This window comes from Myotis lucifugus, unplaced genomic scaffold (assembly GCF_000147115.1).
Source record: "Myotis lucifugus unplaced genomic scaffold, Myoluc2.0 scaffold_285, whole genome shotgun sequence".
NCBI classification, from domain to species: Eukaryota; Metazoa; Chordata; class Mammalia; order Chiroptera; family Vespertilionidae; genus Myotis; species Myotis lucifugus.
The window spans coordinates 1,487,682-1,510,418 of record NW_005871333.1 but is presented as its reverse complement, the minus strand read 5'-3'; the positions used below and the strand labels follow the sequence as shown (position 1 = coordinate 1,510,418).

The 22,737-nt window shown below is 56.1% G+C and overlaps 1 protein-coding gene across 1 annotated transcript in view; it reads right to left on the bottom strand.

Moving 5' to 3' along the window:
- Nucleotides 1–1,304: 1,304 nt before the first annotated feature.
- FOSL2 (FOS like 2, AP-1 transcription factor subunit) overlaps nt 1,305–22,737 on the bottom strand; it is a 23,045-nt gene continuing 1,612 nt past the window's right edge. Inside the window, exons 2-6 of the mRNA XM_023763478.1 lie at nt 22,149–22,299; nt 20,953–21,057; nt 13,304–13,555; nt 8,308–8,415; nt 1,305–5,828 (exon numbers count right to left, since the gene is read on the bottom strand). Coding sequence (XP_023619246.1) covers nt 5,322–5,828; nt 8,308–8,415; nt 13,304–13,555; nt 20,953–21,057; nt 22,149–22,299 — 1,123 coding nt within the window. The 3' untranslated portion in view covers nt 1,305–5,321. The remainder of the gene's footprint in view (nt 5,829–8,307; nt 8,416–13,303; nt 13,556–20,952; nt 21,058–22,148; nt 22,300–22,737) is intronic.

Genomic DNA, 22,737 nt, shown 5'->3' with positions numbered 1-22,737 from the left:
GAGGATGAGGCCTGCAGGCCCAGCTTGTCCCGGCAGATTTGGGCTAATTCTCAGCAGCTGCCGACACTGTGAGCATTAATTAAGGACAAGTGTGTCTCCCCACCATTCACGCCCCAAGGAAGGGCACAGAGCAGCAGTCCCCATCTGTCTGGGTCTCCCGGTTGACAGGACACCGACACAGGGTGGAGGTGGGGGTGGGCCTGGCTGATGCTTCTGCGTGGCCACACCTAACACCTCCCGCTTCTACTGAAAAGGGAGACCTGGTTGTCTGCAGGGCCCTTTCCTGGGCGGGATCCCATTTGACCCCCTGGACCATCTGAATGATCCCTTCAATTGCTTCTTTGAAGATTCTTGGGTTTCCAGACACAACCTGTTCAAACAAAACACCCCCAGGAAGGGACAGCACCTTGAACTGTTATTGGCTCACACCTCCATGGTAGTTGGCAGCGAGCTGAGAATCAGGCCCCGAGAAGCTGGAAACAGGACTGGGAGGGTCCAGAGAGAGCAGCCTGAGGAAGGAGGCCGGGAGCTGCGAGCCCCGCCCAGCAGCCCACCTCCCGGTGCTGCAGAAAGAGGTTCCGGGCAGACCATCCCCTGCTTCCCTCACCACCCGAGACACCAACTGGAACCACAAAGCCAAAGGCAGAAAAGACCAGAAGGAAAAGAGAAGTGACAGGAGAGGCGAGAAGAAAAGGTGGAATAAACCGACCATAAGAGGCTCTTCGATCTTAATTCATTTTATTCTACAAAATGCTACTCAATTGAAAGTGGAAAAGCTAACCAAAAAAAAAAAAAAAAATGCAAAGGGAAAAAAAAAGTCTCAATATGTTCTTTCTTCCATAGCAGCAAGCTTTTTCTAACAAGCTTTCTTTAGTGCAAATACTGTAGGCTTGTATTACAGTAAAGTAACGAAACGAGAACAAAGACACCACCAGGGATGCTTCGGAGCAGAGATACTCCTCAATGTTCAGAACTATACAAAGGTCGTGGCGCTCACGGTCCTGCCTGTTTGGAGCCGTTCCTACGGGACCGTTTCACCAATAGAGAAAAAAGACGCTCGGGACGGTGCTAAGTTCCCACAGGGCTACAGGAACCTCGCACAGGCTGTTCGCCTCCGGGATCTGAGGGCAGACGTTACGCCACGTCATCGACATCTCAAATACGGACGCACAAAGCTCCCCGCTTCCCACTGTACACCCAAATACATATGTACATCTCCCACCGCAGGAAAGACGCCCCGATACCCACTCTTTGTACAAAGGTGAATGTTTTCTCCCTCGACAGCAAGTAACCACAAACTAAAATAGCTGGAATAAACCTTTAATCATACAGAGGAAAGAGTCTTTAGGGGACAGGGCAGGACCTTTTGTTGTGTTCTCTCACGATGTAGACTTCTCGGGGACCACTGTCCCCAGAGGAGTGACAATCCATCTTTAAAAAAACAGAACCTTTTTATACAGTTTATACAGCGCAAGTCACAAATCATTTCAGGAACAAAAAAAGCATCATTAGCCTAATTTTAAAAAATAAGGAAGAAAGAGAGGGAGAGAGGAACGGAGTACTTTAATGCTATCTGTTTCTATTCAGGCTTGGTACAGCACGAAGATGTAAACATTTAAAATAAATAATAAAATAAACGTCCTTTTCTTCTCCCCCTCCCCTCCCCACACCCTCCTCAGAATTTGACCCCGCCCCTCCTGAACATGTCAGCACTGGAAAATTCAAAACCCTTTGTTGATGTCTGGCCAAAGCACTAGAAGCATGAGGAGATGTCAAATGAGTGGTGGGGTGACTGGGTTTCCTTTTGAAAAGCTGCAGGAGGACACGGGCACACCTGGAAATGCACACACACACACACACACCCTCACATACACATGTGCACACACACACACACACACACATGCACACCCCAACCTGTTAATAAATAGTGAGATGCTGGTTGTGAAGATGAATGCCAAAAAGACTCAACAAGCAGAAAGTAGCAAGACCCCTTTACTTACATTTTTTAAAAGCAAGTTATACATACCCTATTGGTCCACAAATTCTATAAGGACTCAGGTGACCCCTCCAACCATCCGAGGAGTGCAAAGGAGCACATCACAAGGTAGAGAGAAGAAGAGATTTAGAGGTGGAAGCATATTGTAGGGGATGGGTCTTCGAGAATAAACCTCAGACTGAAGACAATCTTGCCTTGGTTTTTTTGAAGAAAGACCTTCTCATCTCCAACTTTTTGTTTATCCATTTCTTGGGGGCCTTTACGAAGGCACCCCATTCCTTAGTCTCATCTGAAAGAGGATATATTTAAAAGTGCCTAACACAGTGCCTGGCACATAGTAGGTGCTTATACTTTTCCTTCTTAAAGGGACCTCACCGATGTCTGGTCAGGAGGAAATCACCCTGAAAGTTAAATGGGGAGGTTGCCAGGAGCGCGGCTGGTCCATCAAGGACGGGGCAGAAAAGTCCCCATGCGCGTGGAGTCGAGCCCACCTGACACGTGGAGCCAAGTGGGAGCAGAGAGGAAACTCCTTTCCCCGGAGCCCGAGGAAGGGCAGCAGCAGCCTCGGATGGCTCTTGGCTTTGAGACACTGGATGACTGGCCAGTGGACACACCTGGCCGTTCACACAGGCAGAACAATGGTATCTTTCTGCAAACCTCCCCAGTGAGTTCTCTGCTTAGAGCTGGCTCCAGCGATTTCCTAAGCCTCGCCTGGGACCTCCTCTCCTTCCTGTGTCAGCAGCTGTCCCCTCCACCGGCCAGGAGGACTGCTCCCAGCGAGGCCAGCCAGGTGGCCAAGGCTGTGTTTCACACTCACTTGTCAGAGGCCTGCCCTGAGCTGTCCCAGGGCTGCCAGCAGCCCAGCTGGAGTCCCGCCAGCTGCCTCCCTGCTGGGGACACAGGGGCAGCACAGCGGTTCCCGGCCCCAGGGCAAAGCCCCCGCTGCAGCTGTTCTAGCTGGAGCACCGGAGGAGGAAGCAGCGGGCCTGCCGTCCGGCGATTCTGGAGCACAGGGGTGCGTGTGCATGAACTCGGAGGACAAGCCAGAGGAAGCACCTGAGGATGGGCTCCCGACAGGTGCAGCAGCTGCCTTCCCCCTAAACCTCCCAGCCGCCTCCTAGAACACAGCGAGGGCCCGGGAGGGGCTGGGGCTTTGCCTGCTGCTGGTCCCAAAGCCAGCGCAGCTTGAAATCTGCACAGAAGCCGAATTCCATCTCAGGAATGTCCAGCTTGGCCCGTGTCACAGACTGTGGCCTGCCTTGGGGTCAGTGCTGTGCAAACTAGGGCATGAAGGGGCTTTGAGAAATGAAACACCAGAAAGCAGCTGAGAGAGAAAGAGAGAGAGAGAGAGAGAGAGAGAGAGAGAGAGAGAGAGAGAGGAGTTCCCACTTGGCCACAAACACCTGTTGAGATGAAGCAGCTCCTCCGAGCTGGGCACCTGTTTCTTTGCCGACTCCTGCTCCCCCTGGCCGACTGCTTCATTGATTAACCTGAAGCCGGAAGCCCTCCTGCCCCTTCTAATTAGGCACACCCCTCCCTGAGCCTCTGGAAGCAGAGGGCAGCATCGCAGCCAGGGATTGTGGGAAACGGCATCTGTAAAGTATGTTCAGACAACATCCTTTTCTCTTGACATCTCCTTCCACACACAGCTTCCAGTCCCCGCGGGCTGTGCATTCTAAGCACACACCATCCCACTCTGTGTCTAGTAGGCAACAGACATGACACTGACCAGCACAGAGGCCCAGGTGTGTGAAGGAACAGGTGAGATCTAAGTGCCACTGCTCTCTCCTTTGACCCCCCCACTGGGTTTGATTTAAATAACAGGAAATAGTTTAAGTGATCATACGACAATCTCTAGAGCTGGGTCAGGACAGCGGGGGCTGCCTCAGAGCGCCAGCCCAGCAGAGGCCAAGAAGGCTCGGAGAAAGAGGCTGGGAGGGCGGCAGGCAGGGGCCAGAAGAGCTTCCCTCCCCTCCCCCTGTGGGAAGGGGGCAGCTGCATCTGGCAGTGAGAGCATCTCAGCTCATCTCGCATCTCAGCAGCCCCCAGGAATGGTGCACAAGCCGTCGGACCCGAAGAGCACACTGGGGTGAGGGGGATGGGGAGTCTAAAGAGAAAGCACTTGACCCATCCAATGGCCATGGGCACTTCAGAGAGATGAGCAGCCAAGACAGGGCAAGCCAGGTACCAGGGCAGGTGTGAGGCAAACCCCACTCCGCTGGCCGCCTCCTCCCTCCCCTGCCTTCCATCCACAGCGAAGGTGCCTTTGAAGCTTGGGGAGGGGCCACCTGCAGCCACCTGGGGAGGGTCCAGGCCCAAGCTCATTAAATCTCTGTGGGTGGCGTCACCCTAGGAGCCAGGGTGGGGAGGGCAGAGCCGCTGGGACAAGGAGTGACGTGTGGTTCCGAGGGAGGGACACCTCCCTGGTCTGCAGAGAAGGGTCCAGGGGCAGAGAGGCGAGGCAGTAATTACAGGAGACGTCCTGCTCAAGACAGCAGGTGAAGGAAGCCGCGAGAACACCGTGTGGCTTGTTGGCACTATTCCTGGCCTGTTAATTAGGCGTTTGGCAAACACAACCTGTGCCCTGGCTGTCTCCCTCACACCCTGTCTTCTGGCCAAGCCGCTCCGCGAGAGCCGAGAGCCGAACCCGATGGTGGGGAGGAAGGTGCTCTGAGCCTCTGTGCCGGTGCATCTCCTCCAGAGCCCACGGAGCGCTGCCGGGACCTCTGGAGACGGCGGTGATGGGGAGTGTCGGGGAGGAAGGTTCCGTATTGCACATTGTCCCCTCTGGACAGTCCGCCCCAGCAGAAGAGCCACCTGCTGCCCCATCTCCAGAAACAAAGTTTTAACAGTCAGACCACCCAGATGAAATGTCATGGCAAACTTGATAAAAACCAAGAGGAAGTGAAACTGACACTGGGGGTAGAAGGGGCAAATAGGGGGAAGGTGAAACCAACAGGCCACGGGCATGCTCGGCGGGGCAGGGCAGGGCACCATCACTCCAGAGACGTTTCGTAACCAAGGGACAGGAATGGTCCACACCAGCTTCAGGCGCTTCAGAAGCCGGAGAGCTGCCCGAGCCCACCAAGTTCTCCAAGGCGTTTCAAGAAACAGGATTCGCTTTGCAAGGTGGACGAGGGAGGAGGTTTCATGACTTCTCAGCGATCTCACCCAGGTCGGTCCTCCAGCGCCTCATGCCCGCGCCTCCTCGGTCCCAGGGCCGGGAAGCTCGCTGGCAGGGCCCCCTCGTGCCCTCGCGGCCCCGGAGCGCTGGAAGGTGCTGGTCCCAGGGGAGGAGGCAGCGATGAGGACCCCTGGCCGCTGGTTACAGGGCCAGCAGGGTGGGCGAGTTCAAGGAGTCTGAGGACTGGTCCCCGCTGCTACTGCTCCTGCGGTGAGCCTTGGAGCAGGACTCGGAGGGCGAGGCGGGCGACTCCTGCTCCAGGACGCTGGGGTAGGTGAAGACGAGGTTCGAGGTGCCCGGAGTGATGGCAGGCGTGGAGGTCACCACGATGGGGGTGTGCAGGGGCTCCTCCCCGTAGAAGCCCCCGGCAATGCTGATGGGCTTGATGACGGAGCGCTGGCCCTTGTCCAGCCCCGCCGAGGAGGACGAGGGGCTGTCCTCTTCCAGCGGCTCCTGCTTCACCACCACGGCGCCCCCGCCGCGCAGGGGCTGCAGCCCAGAGGCCGGGGGCGACCGGCGCTCCTCTGGGCTGATCTTGCACACGGGCCCGTGGGCCACCAGCATGAACTCCAGCTTCTCCTTCTCCTTCTGCAGCTCGGCGATCTCTTTCTGCAGGCCTGACTTCTCCTCCTCCAGCTCCTCCGTCTCTGCGGGAGAAAGAGAGGCACGTAAGGGACTGCGACCTGCCAGGGACCTGCTTGGAGCAGGCAGTTCAGATCCAGACAACAAAGCGAACCCAGCCATGTCCTCAGAGGACCGATTGTGGGAGCAGCCAGCGCACATCGGCCACAGACCCCACTGCTGCCGAGTCACTGGGGGCTCAAGGTTCCCTCTATTTCCAAAGCTCCAGATCGAGGAGGCGGCAGAGGGCCTGGAGGAAAGGTGAAATGACACCTTGCGCGGCCACGACTGAGCGCTTACGTTGTGCCAGGCACCGAGGGAAGCATTTCATAGGCCTTTTCTCATCTCATCCTCTAGCAGGTTTTTGAAGCAGGTATTATCATCGACCCATTCTGCAGGTAAGGAGACGGGTTCAGAGAGGTGTAGTCATTTGCCCGAAGTCACAGAGCCAACAGGTAAGTAGCCCCAGACTTGACTCCAGTTTTCTGCCTCCAGAGCCCACAGCCTGCAGGGGGGGGCGCGGGGGGGGGGGCGGGATGCACTAAACTCCAAGCAGGATGACAGTGGAGACCAGGGGTCCTCAAACTACGGCCCGTGGGCCACATGCAAATACAAATATTGTATTTGTTCCCGTTTTGTTTTTTTTACTTCAAAATAAGATATGTGCAGTGTGCATAGGAATTTGTTCATAGTTTTTTTTTAAACTATAGTCCGGCCCTCCAACGGTCTGAGGGACAGTGAACTGGCCCCCTGTTTAAAAAGTTTGAGGACCCCTGGTGGAGACTGTGCGCACTGGAGCCTAGGACACGGCCTGGCTTGTGGTCGGGTCATCACAGCCCCTCCTCCCCTTTCCGCTCTGATTTCAGAAGCGTGTGTTTCAGGACGCAGAGAACCCTGCCGGGCATTCAGGTCAGCCCCCCTGTTAGCGGATGAGGAGCCTGGCAGCCAGGCGGGCACCTGAGGACGGCAGGGACCTCAGCCCCTCCTTCCACACAAAGCCAGAGCAGCAGCACATGCACGCACACACACACACACACACACACACACACACACACACATGCACGCGAGAGGTAGTCATGGCAGCCGAGAAGGTGTGTGTCACCAGCCTCCTCCCACTTTTCCCCTCGCACGGGTTCCCGTTCAAGCACGAGGCGAACGGGGCCAGAGCGTCACCGAATGGAGTAGGGCATATTCCGGAGTGAAAAAAGTTTCCATCTGTCTCAAGGGTCTGATGAACGTCATGAGCTTCTGAGAGGTTTCCTGTGGAGGATGTGGCTCAGGGGCCTGGGTGGCTGGGCTGGGGGTGGGGAGGCGGGGAGCGGGGTGTGAGGCTTCTGGGCTGGTGGTAAGGAGCGCCCAGGGTAGACCCAGAGGGCCTGGCTCCTTGAATGGTTGGGGAGGGGAGGTCTCCCCAAGGAGTGCTGACCACTCATGGGCCCGCCTCACGTGGCAACAGAAAACCCCCCTCACCCTCCCGACTTTCAGGAACACCTCCAGGGGGCATCAGTACAGGCATCACAGCATCCACGCAGGGCACATGCAACACCCAAGAGCGAGGGCCCCAGGGTGGACGAGAGGAGCTGAAGCAGGCGAGTGGTACCGGGGAGGATTACATAAGGGGATGGGATGCGCAAGGTAACGGGTGATTTCCAAAGCCCCATACTGGCTGGTCTCTGTAAGGACCATGCCAGGGTCTCCCTCATCTCCTCACTTAGAAACACACTACCCAGGAGGGCCTGTCTTAGCTGCGGGTTTCCTCCACGGGGTGGACGGCCCCTCCTGCAGAGCAGGCTCTGAGCGAGTTGTGTGACATTGGTCAGGTCAAGCTTTGGGGCGGAGCCATGGGCCCCCAGGTGTGGGCAACGAGGCGGCAGGGGAGAGTGACAACGAGGGCAGAAGGAGGTTCCAGGCCACAGCTTCAGGCTCCTAGCAGAGGTGGAGAACCTCCTGCCCACGAAGGTGTGAGAAAGCCCCAGGACAGCACCACTCCGCCGACATGTGACCGTCTCCACAAGACCCAGAGGGCATCAAGACCAGACAGCAGGTGCCCCCAGCCCCAATCCAGTCACTTCTGTGAGCTGGGCCCCTCCTGCTGGCCGTAGGCATGGGGGCAGCTGGGAACTTGGGAGGCAGCCCTGGAGAGGGCAGGTCTAGGCCTGCCTTGGCTCCCGGGGCCTGGCAATGCCCACAGTCTGCCATCCCTCACCGGGAGCCCAGCAGGTCTGAGAGCAGGGGACACTCAGACACCGAGTGAGAAAGGGCACCAGGCCCACTGAGCGGTCCAGCTCTTCTCTCTGGGGCCCAGGCTGGTGCCAAAGGCCAGCTCCCTCCTTCCCTCTCCCTCAACCAGGCCAGTGCTACCCGACATGCACCAAGGAAGGAACGTGCATCACCACGAACCCATCTGTAGGCCACTAGTGGGCAGGAGAAGGCGGGAGGCCAGGAGCCTGAGGCCCCCCGCAGCCCACCCGGAGGCACCCCCACCTCCCCCCCGCAGATTCCTCACCGCCTGCAGCTTCTCCGTCAGCTCCCTACGGCGGTTCCGGCACTTGGCAGCGGCGAGCTTGTTCCTTTCCCTCCGGATTCGACGCTTCTCCTCCTCTTCAGGGGACAGCTAGAGGCCAAGGCAGAGCGTCCTGGTTAGGTTCAGGGATGGTGCCCCAGCTTTTTTTTTAAAATATATTTTATTGATTTTTTACAGAGAGGAAGGGAGAGGGATAGAGAGTTAGAAACATGGATGAGAGAGAAACACTGATCAGCTGCCTCCTGCACACTTCCCACTGGGGATGTGCCCGCAACCAAGATACATGCCCTTGACCGGAATCGAACCTGGGACCCTTGAGTCCGCAGGCCGACGCTCTATCCACTGAGCCAAACCGGTTAGGGCCAGCTTTTTGTTTTTTAGCTGCATTTTAAGTAGGGCGGGAAGCCCCTCTGGGACTGGGGAGGGAGGGAGGAAGGCAAGAGGAGCTCGGCCAGGCTCAGAGGACACCGAGGGCTGAGCCCACCCACAGGTGATGCCCACGTGCACAAGGAGGACAGCGCAGCCACGGGTCAGGGACGTGGCCCAGGCGTGACGGCAGCAGCATCTGTCATGTCAGCCCCGAGGCTGCGCCAAGGCCAGCGAGAGGGAGATGGGCTGCTTCCCCCAGGGAGCCCCCTCGTGCCAGCCAGGCCCGGCCCCACCTGCGACAGCAGCTTCTCCCAAACCCGGGCTAATTACCCCTCCCATCCCTGCCTGCTCTGCAAGCCTCATTATCCCCATTTGGCTAAGTGGCTGGGCCCCGAGTAAGAACCACCCTGCAGGTGGGGGAGGTGGGGGTAGGGGGATGGTCTGTTGCCAGAGGGAGGGTCAAGGATGCCACCCCACCCCGACCTCCTCTGCCAGCGGCTCTCAGTTCCACCCCAGGCCCACACCGCGAGGCAGGACAGGATGGGCCAAAGGGGAGAAGCCCTCAGGCACCTCAATTCCCGCTGCCCACCACATCCGCTCGATCAGCAAACAAGCGCCTTCTACGCACCAGGCACGGTTTGAGGGGCTCGGGATTTATCCGAGGACGGAGTGAGCAAACCTCCCTGCAGAGCTCAGTCCGGCTTCTTACAACGAGGCTGGTGAGGGGCCGTGACTCATGCCACAGGGCAAGACCTCTGCTCCACTCGGCAGTGCTGACACAGCCCATCCAGGGCCCTGGCCCAATGCCCCGCAGGCGGAGGTGACACAGGACATGGCTGCGGGCCAAGGCAGAGGGCAGCTCAAAAGGAAAGACCATCCCGTGCGGTTATCCGACACGGACGGCACACCCATGTGCCAAGCGCCGTCCTGGGGGCTTAGAAGACTCTGAGGGGCTAGGACCTGGGTCTCACTCTAGGGACACTTGGGCAAGAAAGCCAAAGCCACTCTTGGAGGGGAGCAGAGACGCTGCCCGCTGAGGGATGCCCCGGGGGGGGGGAGGGGCAGGCCCCTGGCTGGGCCCACGCGGAGTCCCTGGGACGCTCCCTGAGCCTCAGCTCGGTTGCTGTGCTGTGCCATCCGGAACAGCAAAGCAGGGCACAGCCTCAGAGGACGCACCCATCCCTGTCGACACTGAGGTGACCCCGTGGCCCCACGCTGCCCGAGCCCTGTATCCAAATTCTCCCAACACTGGCATGAAAATGTGCCAGTTACTGCCCAGACACAGACAAGCTCATCACACCTGCTCAGCTTTGAAATCCTTCCCCCAGCAGGCCCCATACAGGGCCCAGAGGGAGGTGGGACGCCTGGGGGGCCGGGGAGACCGCCAGGGCCTCCCAGCAGTCAGTCCCTGCCTCCCGGGGCTCCGCTGGGCCGAGCGCCCACCCCTCTGTGTCTGCCCTGAGAGCCCTTCACTCCCAGGATGTCAGACCACACTCCTCCACCTCCTCCGCCGCTCCCACCTCCGGGGTGAAGACCCAGGCCAGCTCCTCTCTCTCCAGCTCCTCCCTCGCTGTGTCCCTCAGCCCCGGCAGCGGCCGCCAGGTGCGATGCACGGAGCAGTCCAGCAGGTAGCATCCCTAAGAGTCCTCAGGCCCCTTCCAAAACCTGATCCCACAGCCCAGTCCCACCTCCACGTCCCTCAAGTCCCGGCCTCAGCCCCAGAGAGCCACGGGCTCCACATCCTCTCTTCTGAGAGGTATCAGGCCGGCGGGGAGCAGAACCCAGCAACGGCCTTTCTGTGTGGCCTGGGACGAATCACCGAACCTGCTGAGCCTCAGGCTTCCCATCTGTAAAATGGGATCAGCAGGACCTGCCCTGCCTTCCACAAATTGTCTGTGATGATCAGATGAGATGCAGCGTGTGAATCCTCTAACTAGAAAGCGCTAGGAAGGAGATGCGATCCCGAGGTCTCCTCTCGAGTGCTTTTTCTGAGTCCCAGCAGAGTCCAAGTGGACCGGACACCCTGCTCCGTGCGGGGCCAGCCGCCTGGCTGAGGTCATGAGGCCACTGTGCCGAGGCCCTGAATACTTGCTGCTCCTCCACGTGTCTCAACCTGAGCCCACAGTTATCAAGGGAGCCTGATGGCCCTGCTGCAGTCCTGGGTTCAGGCTCCCCGTGAGGCTCTGCTAGCCCCTCCCCCACACGGATGGACGGCAGGGATGGTCCACTTGGGCCTCCCTTCCCCTTGGCTGCTTCAGGACAACTTCCGGCCTCCCCATTGGCCTAGAAGTCTCTTTCCTATCTGGTACGGTCTGGGGCGGGCAACCTGTGGGAGCTGTGGGCATAGGAAGTGTTCAGGGGTGGTGACATCAACATGGTTACCGCTTGAGTGTGTCAGCACTACCGTGTACCCACCCACAAGCCACACACACCCTCCCCTCCCTGTCTCCTCCGTCACCGCCCCTGGGCTCAGAGGGAGCCTTGGGCAGGCCGGAGGAGGGCAGGGAGGCACCAGGCCGGCTCCTGTAGCAGGCCCCGCCCCTGGGGGAGGTCAGGAAGGCAGAAGCAAGCTTCAGGGAAAAGACCCGAGGGCTAGGAACCAGAGAGCCAAGGTGGAGGATGCTACCGCCCGGGCTTCGCCCAGGCTTCCTCCAAGCTGCCGGATGATTGTCTGAACTCCTAATTGACAAAGACATGAAATAAAATGCTCCTGGCTCTCTCCCTCCCTCTCAAAAAAAGGAAGGAAATTTTCCAGACATATTGTCTTAGGGCACGCCTAGATGGTGCAGTGGGAAAACCACAGGGCTGGAGGTCAAGGGAGGTGGATCCCAGTCCTGGCTCTGCACTAATTTTCTGTGTGACCCTGGCCAAGGCCCTTTTCCTGCCTGGGCCTCAGTTTCCCCATCTGTAAAATGGGTACAGAGGCAACATTTTTAAAAGCTGGTCTCCAAAATCCCTTCCAGATATAAACCTCTAAATCTGGTGTGAGCTAAACCCAGAAAAGGATGAAGAGTGTTCAGTGCATCTCGCTTTGTTGTTCTCCTAGCCCCAGAGTCCCTCTCACAAGCCTGGCTGTCTCTCAGGAGTCGCACACAGGGAGAATCCAGCTCCCCAGGGACTGCAGAGCGTGGCACCGTGGGCTCCCTGAAGGAAGCAGGCTTATAAAAGACACGAGGATCACTGCTACTGCAATATCCGCAACTGCAGTTATGGAAGCAATGGTGAGGGGAATCCTGGCCACTTGCCCCCCCACCCACCCGACCCCAGCAGAAGCCCAACAGCAACTGTGAGCTGTATCGCTTACAGCATCCCTTACGCACCCCTCCCATGCCACCCTGCATGGTCCTGCTGCGAACAGAACAAGCCAGCACGCAGTGGATACAGGGCCCCTGCAGAAGCTTCCGGCTCCTTGGAGAGCGACCCTTGTAATTCCAGGTATCCTGGGTCACGATTACCCAGAGGACCGTGTTTAAAGGTCCTTGTACTGGAACACTGTGATGCTGTCATCGGAGGGGTTCTCCAGGTCAACACTTGATTTGAAAAAGGGATTCCCCTCCTACAGCATGTCCCCTTCCCTGGACTCCTGGTGGCATGGCCTGCAGATCACTGCACAGGGAGTCCCGGGCACTGGGTTCTAGTCCAGACTCCTCTCGCATTGCCGAGTGGCCCCAGGCAGGGATGTCTGAGCTTTGGTCCAGTCATCTGTGAAGGGGTACGTGTGGGGCACTTGGACAGCTCATACCCTCCTTCCTGGAATTATGCATGATTCTGCGGGCTCTTTCTGGAATCAGGGGGCCTGGGCTGCCTGGCTCCCTGTTGATGCACCCAGGGGCCTTCTGGTGGATGCTGCCTCGAGGGCAGAGGCCCCACCATTTTCTGGTCCCTCCCAGCCAGCTGATTCCTCCCAGCTGAGCCCCTTGAGGAAAACAAGGCTGACGCCTGACCTCCCACCCTCACCCCGGGTCAGCTGAAGCAGCTGGGCAGGCTCCCAGGACCCCCGTCCTGCCCCCTGGAACACTCATCCCAGGCACTCACCCTGCTTCACTGGAGGCCAAGGACACCTTAGTGGAAGGAAGTAAAGTACTGTGGGCGGAACCGGCCTAGAGTGCGACCCTTTGGGTCTGCTGGGCGGCTTGTCTGCACCAGATACTGGGAGACAGTGAAGGGCTAATCCCAGAAAGCTGGCCAGGGCTCGCTGGCTGCTTGTCCTGTGGCCACTCTGCCACGGATCAAGCAGGACACTGCTGTAGGCAGGTCCCAACAGTCCTCCCCATTTGCTGACACCTCACCACTTACAAGGTGTTTCCCACGCCTGACCGCCTTCGAGTGGCAACAAGTCTTGGCTGGGAGGTACCCTGATCCCTATCCTGCCGCTGAGGAAGCTGAGACAGGGCTTCTAAGGGACATGGGAGGCGACAGAGCTGGACCTGACCTCACGTCTCCACCCCTGCCTCCAAGGATGGAAATCACGTGCTTCTGGCACCTCGTTTTTTTCTCTTCCCAGTGACCCCAGAACACTGACCCTGCTCCCCACCAGGCTGCAAAAACACCGTGTCACGAGGCCCCGAAAGCCACCAACGTGGCTTTTCTATGCAGATCTGAGCTGTACCTGCTCATCTCTCCTCCTGCGACCCACAGTGGTGCCGATGGTCTTGATCACGCCGGGTCTCGGGAGGGCCATGTGCCCAGGGACAGAGGCCAGGCCCGGCAGGGGGCTGTAGGGGTGCGAGCGGGGGTACGGGTTGGACATGGAGGTGATCACTGTGGGCTGCACCATCCACTGCAGGTCCTGGCTGGTCGTGATGGCGTTGATGGTGGGGATGAAGGCACTGCCGGAGCCAGGCATATCGACCCGGAATTTCTGAAATGAGAAAAAACAGGATTGAGCCGAGAAGTGCTGAGCAGAACAGGACACGCAGAGACAAGAGGCAAAAGCCAGCTGAAAGCAGGGTCAATGCTTGGGGGACCAAGGACACTGGTGGGCTTCCCTGGACAAATCCCGCACATCCAAGAATCAGGGGAATCCTAACTATTCCTGGGTCCCTGTGTGAGACCGGCTCCCTGAATGAAGTCCTGGGGACTCCATCCCTCAGTGAGAATGTCGTTATATTCCAAGTGACTTCTAGCACAGATGTGGTCCTAGCCGCTCACACTCGGCAGGCCCTCCCTGGGTCCCTCCAGGCCAGCTATGTGCACATCTGCAGGAGGGCTGGCCTCCCCCCTGAGCCTCCTGAGGCCCCGGGTCACCTGCCAATTATTCCCAGGGCCAGGAAGCCTATTGTGCCTGCTTTCGTCACTTTCCAAGCAGGATCGGAATGAAGCTGTGACCCCATCATCAGGGTGAGGTCAGGGCCATGAAAAGGTGTCCCCCCGCCCATGAGACTAAAAGTGGTAGCATGAGCTGCCAGACCCCCCCTGACTGCCCTTGACCTCCACCTTGCCCTTCACCCCCTCTTGCTTGGGACAGACATGCTGTGTCTCTCCTGTCTACATATCTATCTACCTGTGTTCAACCATGCATCTGTGGGACACGGGAGCTGCCAGCTCAGACTTTTCTCTCTCTCTCTCGTAATTCACGCCCAGGCCACACTGCAGCGCCCTCTGAACACGCTGCAGGAAGCATTCTCTTTAAAGTGTACAGTGACGACAGAGAACAAAAGCTAAACTGGGCCGTGCTCCCCGGAAGCTGGGTTTGACCTTTCCTCGGAGCAGCTACTAGAAAGTGAGAGAAGGAGGGAGAAAGAAGGGACACCCCCCTCCCACAAACACACAGCTTTCGGGGAAGAGCTCCCCGAACAGAACCCTCATCCTCAGAAGTTTCCTGTTTCTACAAAAAGAGCCTGCAGATCCTTTCTCCCCGACTCTGGTGGGTCAGATGACGACAGCAATAACAGCACGTACGGAGCACGCACTAAGGGACAGGCACGGTGGCATTGTACCTCGATTACTCACCCATTCTCCCCCCCCAGGGAAGCGCTACCATGATCGCCATTTTAGAGGCAGAAAGGTAGGCTAAAGAGATGGCCTCCTCCCAGGCCACGCTGCTAATGAAGCCAGGTCACCTGTCAAGGAGGCCAGAGTTCTCACACAAAGTACAGCCCAGGTGCTGACCCCACTGCCCTCAGACAGAGCATCAGGTCATCTCTGCCGAGGTCCCCGCAGACCTCGCCTCTCACCCAGGAGGCCCCGCAGCTCTGAGACCTCCGATGAAATCCTGCTGTCATTACGCCATCATTAGCATGGGCACGACAGCACCTCCCCGCACTCGGGCCCAATCACACCAACCAGGACCAGCGGGATCAGCAGCAATGGCAGCTGCCCCCACCACTGTCTCTGCCGCTGGCGATGCACCTCACTGGACCTGAGGGAGCCGAGAATCCTTCCTGGCTCGTTCCCCTTCCAACGGCCTGACCCCCTGACCCTGACCCCTGACCCTAGTCCGGGTGGCAGCATGCGCTGCCTCACCTCCCAGACGGCCCCAGGCCAGAAGCATTCAATGAAGAGAGGGACCCAGCACAAGGGATTCTGGGATTCCATGAAGCACGCCACCCAGTGCAATAAATTCAGGGATTGTGTGGTGCTTCCAGTGCAATGGATTCTGGGATTCCGTGAGGAGAGCTGCCCAGTGCAAGGGATTCTGTGTTGCCTCAGAGGGCAGACAACTGGGCTTTTTTTATCAGGAGCTGACTGCAAAGAAGGTGTATATGGGTGTGCGCGTGTGTGTGCATGTGCGTGTGTGTGTGTGTGTGTGTGTGTGCATGGTGTGAGGGAGGGAAGGGTGCAGTGAACAAGGAAGGACTCCATGGAGAAACGATCTTTAGGAAGAAAACAGACAACCAGGGCGAGGCTTTGAGGAGGCAGAGCACTGAGAGCGTGCAGAAGCACTGGGCCCAGACGGCTGTTTCTCAGGCTGCGAGGGGGGAGGGGGGTGCGCTGGCAGGGAGTCAGCACTGCACTTGGGAGTCGTCCGGAGGCCTGGACTTGAGGCCTTGGCAAATCTGAGGACTCAGTTTCCCTGCCTACGTGGGAATGCTAACACCACACTCCCTGCCCTGTGCCGAGGGTTAAATTAGTAGCTACTTGTAATCACAGGCTATGAAAGCACGCGCATGGTTCTCAGCCCCGGCTGCACATTAGAATAGTCTGAGGAGCTTTTTCAAAACACCAAGGCCGGAGCCAGCCTCGCCATTAGCGTTCGAAAATAACTGGTTTGGGGTAGGGTTCTGATAAGGTATTTTTAAAAACCACCTGGGGAGATTCTAATGTGCAGCCAGGGTTGAGAAATGCCGCAAACAGATGGGAGGCGGCATCGCCATTGCTGTCACCACCACCATCGCGTTATCATCGTCATCGTCGGGCGCTCTGCACGGGTGGCTCCGGGGAGAACTGCCAGTGCCCCACTCCTGAGGAGCACCCACCATTTCACTCCATTTCTCTCCCAAGTCAGGGCGGTGGGTCTGAAGGACCCCTGAGGCATCCAGGGTTTAATGTGACCTTGACCTCCATCTATAGGGTGGGGTGGGGAACTGTCAGCTTTCCTTTCCAGAAAGCACCCAAGAAATTCACTCCTCATTCCAAGCACCCAAAGAGCCCCCATTCCAGTCCAGGGGGAGCAGAAAATCAGAAGCAAAGCTTGGACACTACGATCCCTTAGGAGAAGGTGGAGGACTCGGCCCCTCGCAGGGCCCTGCAGTCCCTGCAGTCCCTGGCTCCATGGCAGGGAATGTGCTCCCGGCCCCCAGCCAGATCCAGATTCCTTGCAGCGATGGCTTGGTCTAGACAAAACAAGACAGCAATAAAAGCAAGACAGAGGTAATGACTGCCTCTAAATGCAGGTACACCTTGTTTGAGAGGGAGCTAAAGCCATCTGGATAACACCCCGGCTGTAAACACCGTCCCATCCCCAGAGGGGACTGGGGCTGATAAAGAAGGCTTTGTCTCCCAGAGGAGCCTCTGCGAGACACACAGAAGTTTAAGTGAGATCTGGCAGATGTCTTGTCTCACCTCTGAAGGTGTTATTCAGAGGAGAGGTGAGGCGAGGAGTTTGTGGTCCGGGCCTGGCATTCCTCTATGCCAACAGGCCCAAGATAAATCACTGGGGTTAAAGCGTGGTTCTCTAAGACCGGGTTACACTGAACAGAAACTAAGATGAGGTTCCCAGTTGCGGGCATTAGGGTAGTTGGATTCCTGCTGCAGCACCAGGTGTGTGCTGGGCATGGGGGGCTAGAGGAGGTGACCCGGGACCTCCCTTGGCTCCTCTGGGGTCCCCCAGCTCCCCCCGGAAGCTCCACGTCTAGGGACAGGTTCAAAGATGCTAGATGTCTGTGTGGCACTCCAACCTGGCAAACCCTCCAAGTGCTGTAGTTAATTGTGCCATCCTGTCGATTGCTGGGTGGGCAAGAATGCCCATAAAAGGACAAACTGGCCCCCGCTGACCTCTGAGAGGAGAGTTTGGCTAACGTTTGCTGTAAACGGCCGGGTAGTAAATATTTCAGGCTTTGTGGGCCGCACCGTCTCTGTTGCAACTACTCAAGTCTGCCATTGCAGCGGGAAAGCAGCCACAGACAATATGTAAACAAACAGGCGGGCCTGGGTTCCATTAAACCTTCCTTATAAAGAGACTGGGGCCGTAGCTTGGTGCCCCCTGTTCTGGAGGGACATTTTCATCTCCTGTGCTCAGGTTTGGGGGAAAAGGACAAAGAGAGAAAAGGAGAAAGCAAAACATCAGACCCGAGGGCTCCCTCTAACCCAGCCGGTCGCAGGGACGGGCTCTGACCCCGCCGCCTGCATCTCCAGACCCCGAGCTGCAGCCCGAGCCCTCACCAGCCTTGCGGTGGGTCCCTGGGCATCAGGACCTCCTTTACTCCGCAGCACCTGGACGTGAGGGTGCCACGGGCTGCCTAGTAAGTACGCGTGTCCTCCTCCCACTGCCCGAGAGACTGCCCAGAACACAGGGCGCCTATGGCCACCTCAGCATCATCAGATCAGAGAGGTGTCCACAGCCCAGCAGTGGCTGCTTTTGGAAAAGGACCTTCCTGAACTTGACACAACAGCCTTGGATGCAGAAATGAGGGGTACAGCCACGGCCTTCTACAGAAGGGTCTCGGAATGAGGGTGTGGGCTCCCGTTCCCTGCAGACACGGATGGGCCGGGGCTCATCCCAGCCACTGCTGAGCGGGGCAGAAACGGCACCGAGATGGCAGTTGGGGCTGGTGTTCTTGGCCCACCCCCTTGCCCAGACATTTCTCCATCAGACTGATTCAGACTGAGCCACCAAGCGCTCAAGCCATGAACCCCATGAATGCCTGTGACCTGTGTCCACAGCCAGGTAGGTATGGCTCTTAAGAATCCCTCTACCCCTTTTATTTTTAGATTCCCAGCACAGGGAAAGGAAAAGTCCCACATCCCGGGTGGGGAGTCTGGCTCAGGGAAAGAAGGGAGGTAAGTGCGGATGTTCCCTCATAACCCAGAATACCCCTGGTGAGCCCAGGTTGACTCAGATGTTCTGTATTTTTATTGAACTCGGGGATGCCCTCCAGAGCCTTCTATATGGGATTCAGCCCATCTTCACAGATCAACACGGAACGTTACCCTGACTTTTCATTCCCACCTGAGCAAGCCACTTAGGCCACAATGGAAATGGTTGCTAATAACTCGTGGTTTCCCCAAACTGTACAGCATACAAACACGATGGCGGGTAACCTGCCTCCTCTCCACGGCCTCTTTTTCCCAGGTTAGAGAAGCACGCTGCCCTTTTCTGCCTGCCTGCCAGGATGGAGAAAATCAGGGAGAAAGGCAAAAGCATGAACAGAAGGAAGTGGCTGATGCAGACTTACTCCCTCCGATTTCCATTTTTTTCCTCCCAGGGCCCCTTCGACCAGAAACCCCACTCCAAAACACGGGGAATTTTCTCCACTATTCTGTGGACCCCTTTTGTACCGCCACCAACCCTCAGACACATCTTCTCAATGGGAAGGCCATGCCACCTCCCCTACAACCACAGCGGCGTGAGCACCAAGTCACTGCCACGTGACAGGATGAGCCAGTGCTGGGCAAGAGAACCCCAATAGCTTCCCTCTCCGGCCCAGTGGGTTGAAGAGGGATAGAGTTACTAGGTGGGGGCTGGAACAGATATATTTTGCCTCAATCAGGGCAGCTGTCACCATTTTGAAATGATGTGGCCACCAAAAGATACCATATACAACATGAATAATACAAATCCACAAAGTAACGATGCCGCCTTTTTCTTTCTTTCAACAGGTAGACCAGAGAGTTCGTTATTCCTGTTTAACAGAGAGGAAAAATACCCCCTGAGGGATAGATGGCCGAGGTGCCTGCTTTGGGGTGCCCTGTCCTGGCAACCACTCTCCCAGGCAAACTCCAGACCTGAGACCAATAGGACTCGGGGTCGCGCTCTGCTGGGGATCCAACCGGACTACCCAGACCTTACACGTCAGATGTGATTCCTTAGATGTCAAATCTCTTGATCATTTCCAAATATCAAACTTACCTCAAAGGACAGAGATTTGTTAGCAGGAAGGAACTTGCTGAAGGCAATTCCAAAAGAGGGGTGTTGTAAGACCTTTCTGAGTCTGACTAAGCCCCCGCATTCGCCTATGTGTGTAGTCTCCTCCAGGAGCAATTATGAAGGGACAACAGTGATTTGGATGGATAAGCTCTGGTGTGCTTGTCTTAAGATAGAAAAGAAAAAACACAACGAGGCTCCTAACTTTACACTCACCGAGAAAAAGAAGGCAGGCAGAAATAAAGGAATGGAAATGCACGCAGGGGGCTGGAAAGAAAAATTTAACCGCCACTCAGATAATACATGACTTCTGCTTCACCCCACTCACTTGGATGAAAAAGTGACGCTGACTTCCACCATCAAGAATCAGCGGAACAGACAAATTCCTGGGGTAACATTTTGTTTGATCCTAATCTATGACGTCTGTAAGATCAAGGCCAAAAAAAAAAAAAAGGCAGCAGACCCTTAATATATACCTCCCTCCTTCCCCGCAATTCTGAAGACCATCCCCCACCCAAACAATGCCGTCTCCTAACACAACACATCAAGGAAACAAGCCTGTGGAATGTGAAGCCATTGTGCTGACTCCCTAATGAAGAGACAGACATCAAAATGGGGAAAGGAAAAAAAGCACTTCTTTTCAACAAGGTTTTATTTAGAACAAAAGAAAATTTTTTTAAAAAACCGCATCTCAAAGTCAAGCAGTTCCCAGTTAACTGCTCTTAAGTGTATGCCATTTATTTGTCCTGAACTAAAAAGAAAAAAATCCTAAGAATTTAAAAAACTCACCAAGTTAACTCTCTGGAGCTGGAAAAATACATTCCCCAGATGGTTCTTCTAAGCATGTCCCGTAGGGGGCACTAGAGAGGCACGATTAGGGCTGACTTGGGAATCACAGTCATTTCTGGTAAAAGTTCTTTGATGTGAGGAATGTCCCAGCCTGGTACAGTTGGCAGCAGTTCACTCCGGGAAATTTTGTGTGTGTGTCTGTCTCCTGGGAAAGGGTGGTTGCTGCAGACGAGAGGTAGTCTGGGATTCCTTGATTCCGAAAAAGAACTGTCCCCCTTGATTTATTTTCACAAGTTATCTAAGGGGCAGACAAATGGCAGCCTTGGAAAAGGTCTAGGTCTTGTTTTTGTTTTGGTTTTATTTTTTTCATTAAAAGGGGACCCAGCTGATGAAAACAAGTTATGAAATGACCTGTGTTTGTGTAACCGGCGGGATTGCGTAATACTCAGGCCCTGAAACCGTAATAGTGGAGCAGCCAGGCAGGGCATTTATCTGGGAGGTGTTTTCCTAGGAAAGTCAGGGAGAGAGAGAGAGAGAGAGAGAGAGAGAGAGAGAGAGAGAGAGAGAGAGAGAGGAGAGAGAGAACAACAACAACACAAAGAAAAAGCCAGGAGGGGGAGATGTGTGCAATGATCACCGACAGAACAAAATCACCAATGACCAACCTCGGAGATTAAAACTATAACTGGGACAGGAAATATTTCTCATGCTTCGAGTTCCTGCCATGTACAAGAACAGAGGTTTCAACAAAAAGTTATCTCCGCACTCCCCCCGACCCCCACCCCTCACCCCCCCCCCAGTCACTGGGACTCATGACCGTGTTAAGATCAAGCTTTAGGAAGCTCGAGAGGAGAGGAAAGTTCTGGGTTGAGTAAACAGCAACAAACATCAGGAATATTAGACCCCACAAACAAAGAGATCAGGAAAAAATAATGTTCACTTGCCCAAGGGAAAACCAGAGAACAGTGGTTTACAGGGATTGGTCCATTGAGACGCCACAGAGGAGGACGGCCCGTCTCTAACTGCCGGCAGTCTCCCCGTAAAGGAAGCTGAGAGAAATAAAGTGATTATAGGTTTTATCTGGTGTGTAATAAAGTTACCTTGAGATTGGGTGGGGTCATCGCACAGACTTGTTAAGTAACAAAAGCCTTTCAAAGTCAGTCCTTAGGACCACAGAACCCAAAGGTGGAGAAATGATGGAAAAATCCCCCCCCCCCCACCGCCCCACCCAGCCAGGAGTGGACAGGCTGAGAAACTTGTCTAAAAAGTGGCATTACTTGCCAATCCCTCTGCTTTGAAAGGCACCTCACTCAAGCTGCTGGGCCAAGGGCAGGCGTATATTCAAGAACCCCATGCACTAGTTATTACTAATTGCAAAATCCTCATGTGTTACAGCATGCTAGGAATTAGCCAACAGCTGCCTTTTGCTTCGGTAATGAGGCCCCATTACACTCTGCTGGACTGAGTTCTCTTCCTTCTTCCTAGCACCGGTTTCCTGTCTGATTTTCTTCCAAAACAGGGAATTGCCTCCGCTCACATCCTGGGCTCAAAGCCCTAGTGACACAGATTATTCAATCGGGGCACTGGTGTCCGGTCTGACTTCCCATCCAGGCCCCAGGGTCTGAGCAAAGCCAGGCGGCAAGATTGTCATATTTCAATGACGACTGCCACAGCAGCAGCAGCCAAAGGACAGACAAGAAATCAAAAGATCCCTTCCTGATTCGGGGAGGAGAGGGACGTTCGGGGATTTGCTGGATCGGAGAGGGAGGGAGTGGGCATAACTGACTCCAACCCCTTGCCTAATGATGTTTGGATTCAATACAAACTACTAGCGGGGCTGGAAAGCAAACAACATCAAACACTTTTGCGATAAGATTTTAAACTCATCCCCTTGGTGCTCATCATGAAGGGTGCGCTGACTGCACCCTCCACCCAGACCGGGCTCTCTACAGTGGGGACTGAGGGGGGCACCAGGGGAGGTAAAGGGAAGATACAGAAATGCCGTTGTGGGGACTCGCCAGGTCTGGGGAATCACTTTGGAACAAGGTGATTGAGATCCCAAAGAGAACCGTGTTTCCATTTTATACTCCAGCAGGGTCCTCCGGGCTGGGGCTTCTAGAAGCCAAGGCCACCGCCTTACCAGAGCAACTCTTGCTGCCGTCAACTTGGCTAGATCCTGACCAGCGGGCTTCAGGTTGTAGTGGCCTTTTAAGCCAGCTCCCTCACAAGTCTGGGGGTGGGGGTGGGGGTGGGGGGCTGCTGCAGGCACCTCACCGGGCACCACCACCTTTCTGGTATTTATAGGCACACAGATCACACGCAGAATCCCTCCAGTGCAAACCAGTCCGGCTGCTTTAGAAACAAGTTGTTTTTCTGCTTCCAGAGCCACCCAGGAGCCTTTTCCCCACTTCTCTCTGTAGGCGTCCTTGTCCCAGGTACCTCCGGACCTTCAAGGCGCCCCCTCTGACAGCAGTGCAGGCTCCTGCTGTGACCCTATGGATGGGCGCGGGGCACACAGGGGCCACCCCGAGCCAATCCAGGCTGACCACCTCCTTCCAGACCTTCGCACCTGATTCCCAGAACAGCCAGCCTCACCCTCACTCCGGATTACTTGAAGGAGCCCAACGTCTTTGAGAAATTAACTAAGGCTGGCGGAGTAGAGTGGGGGAGGCGTTCCCGTAGGAACAGGGGAGGGCACAAAGGTGTTTTTTTGTTTGTTTGTTTTTTTG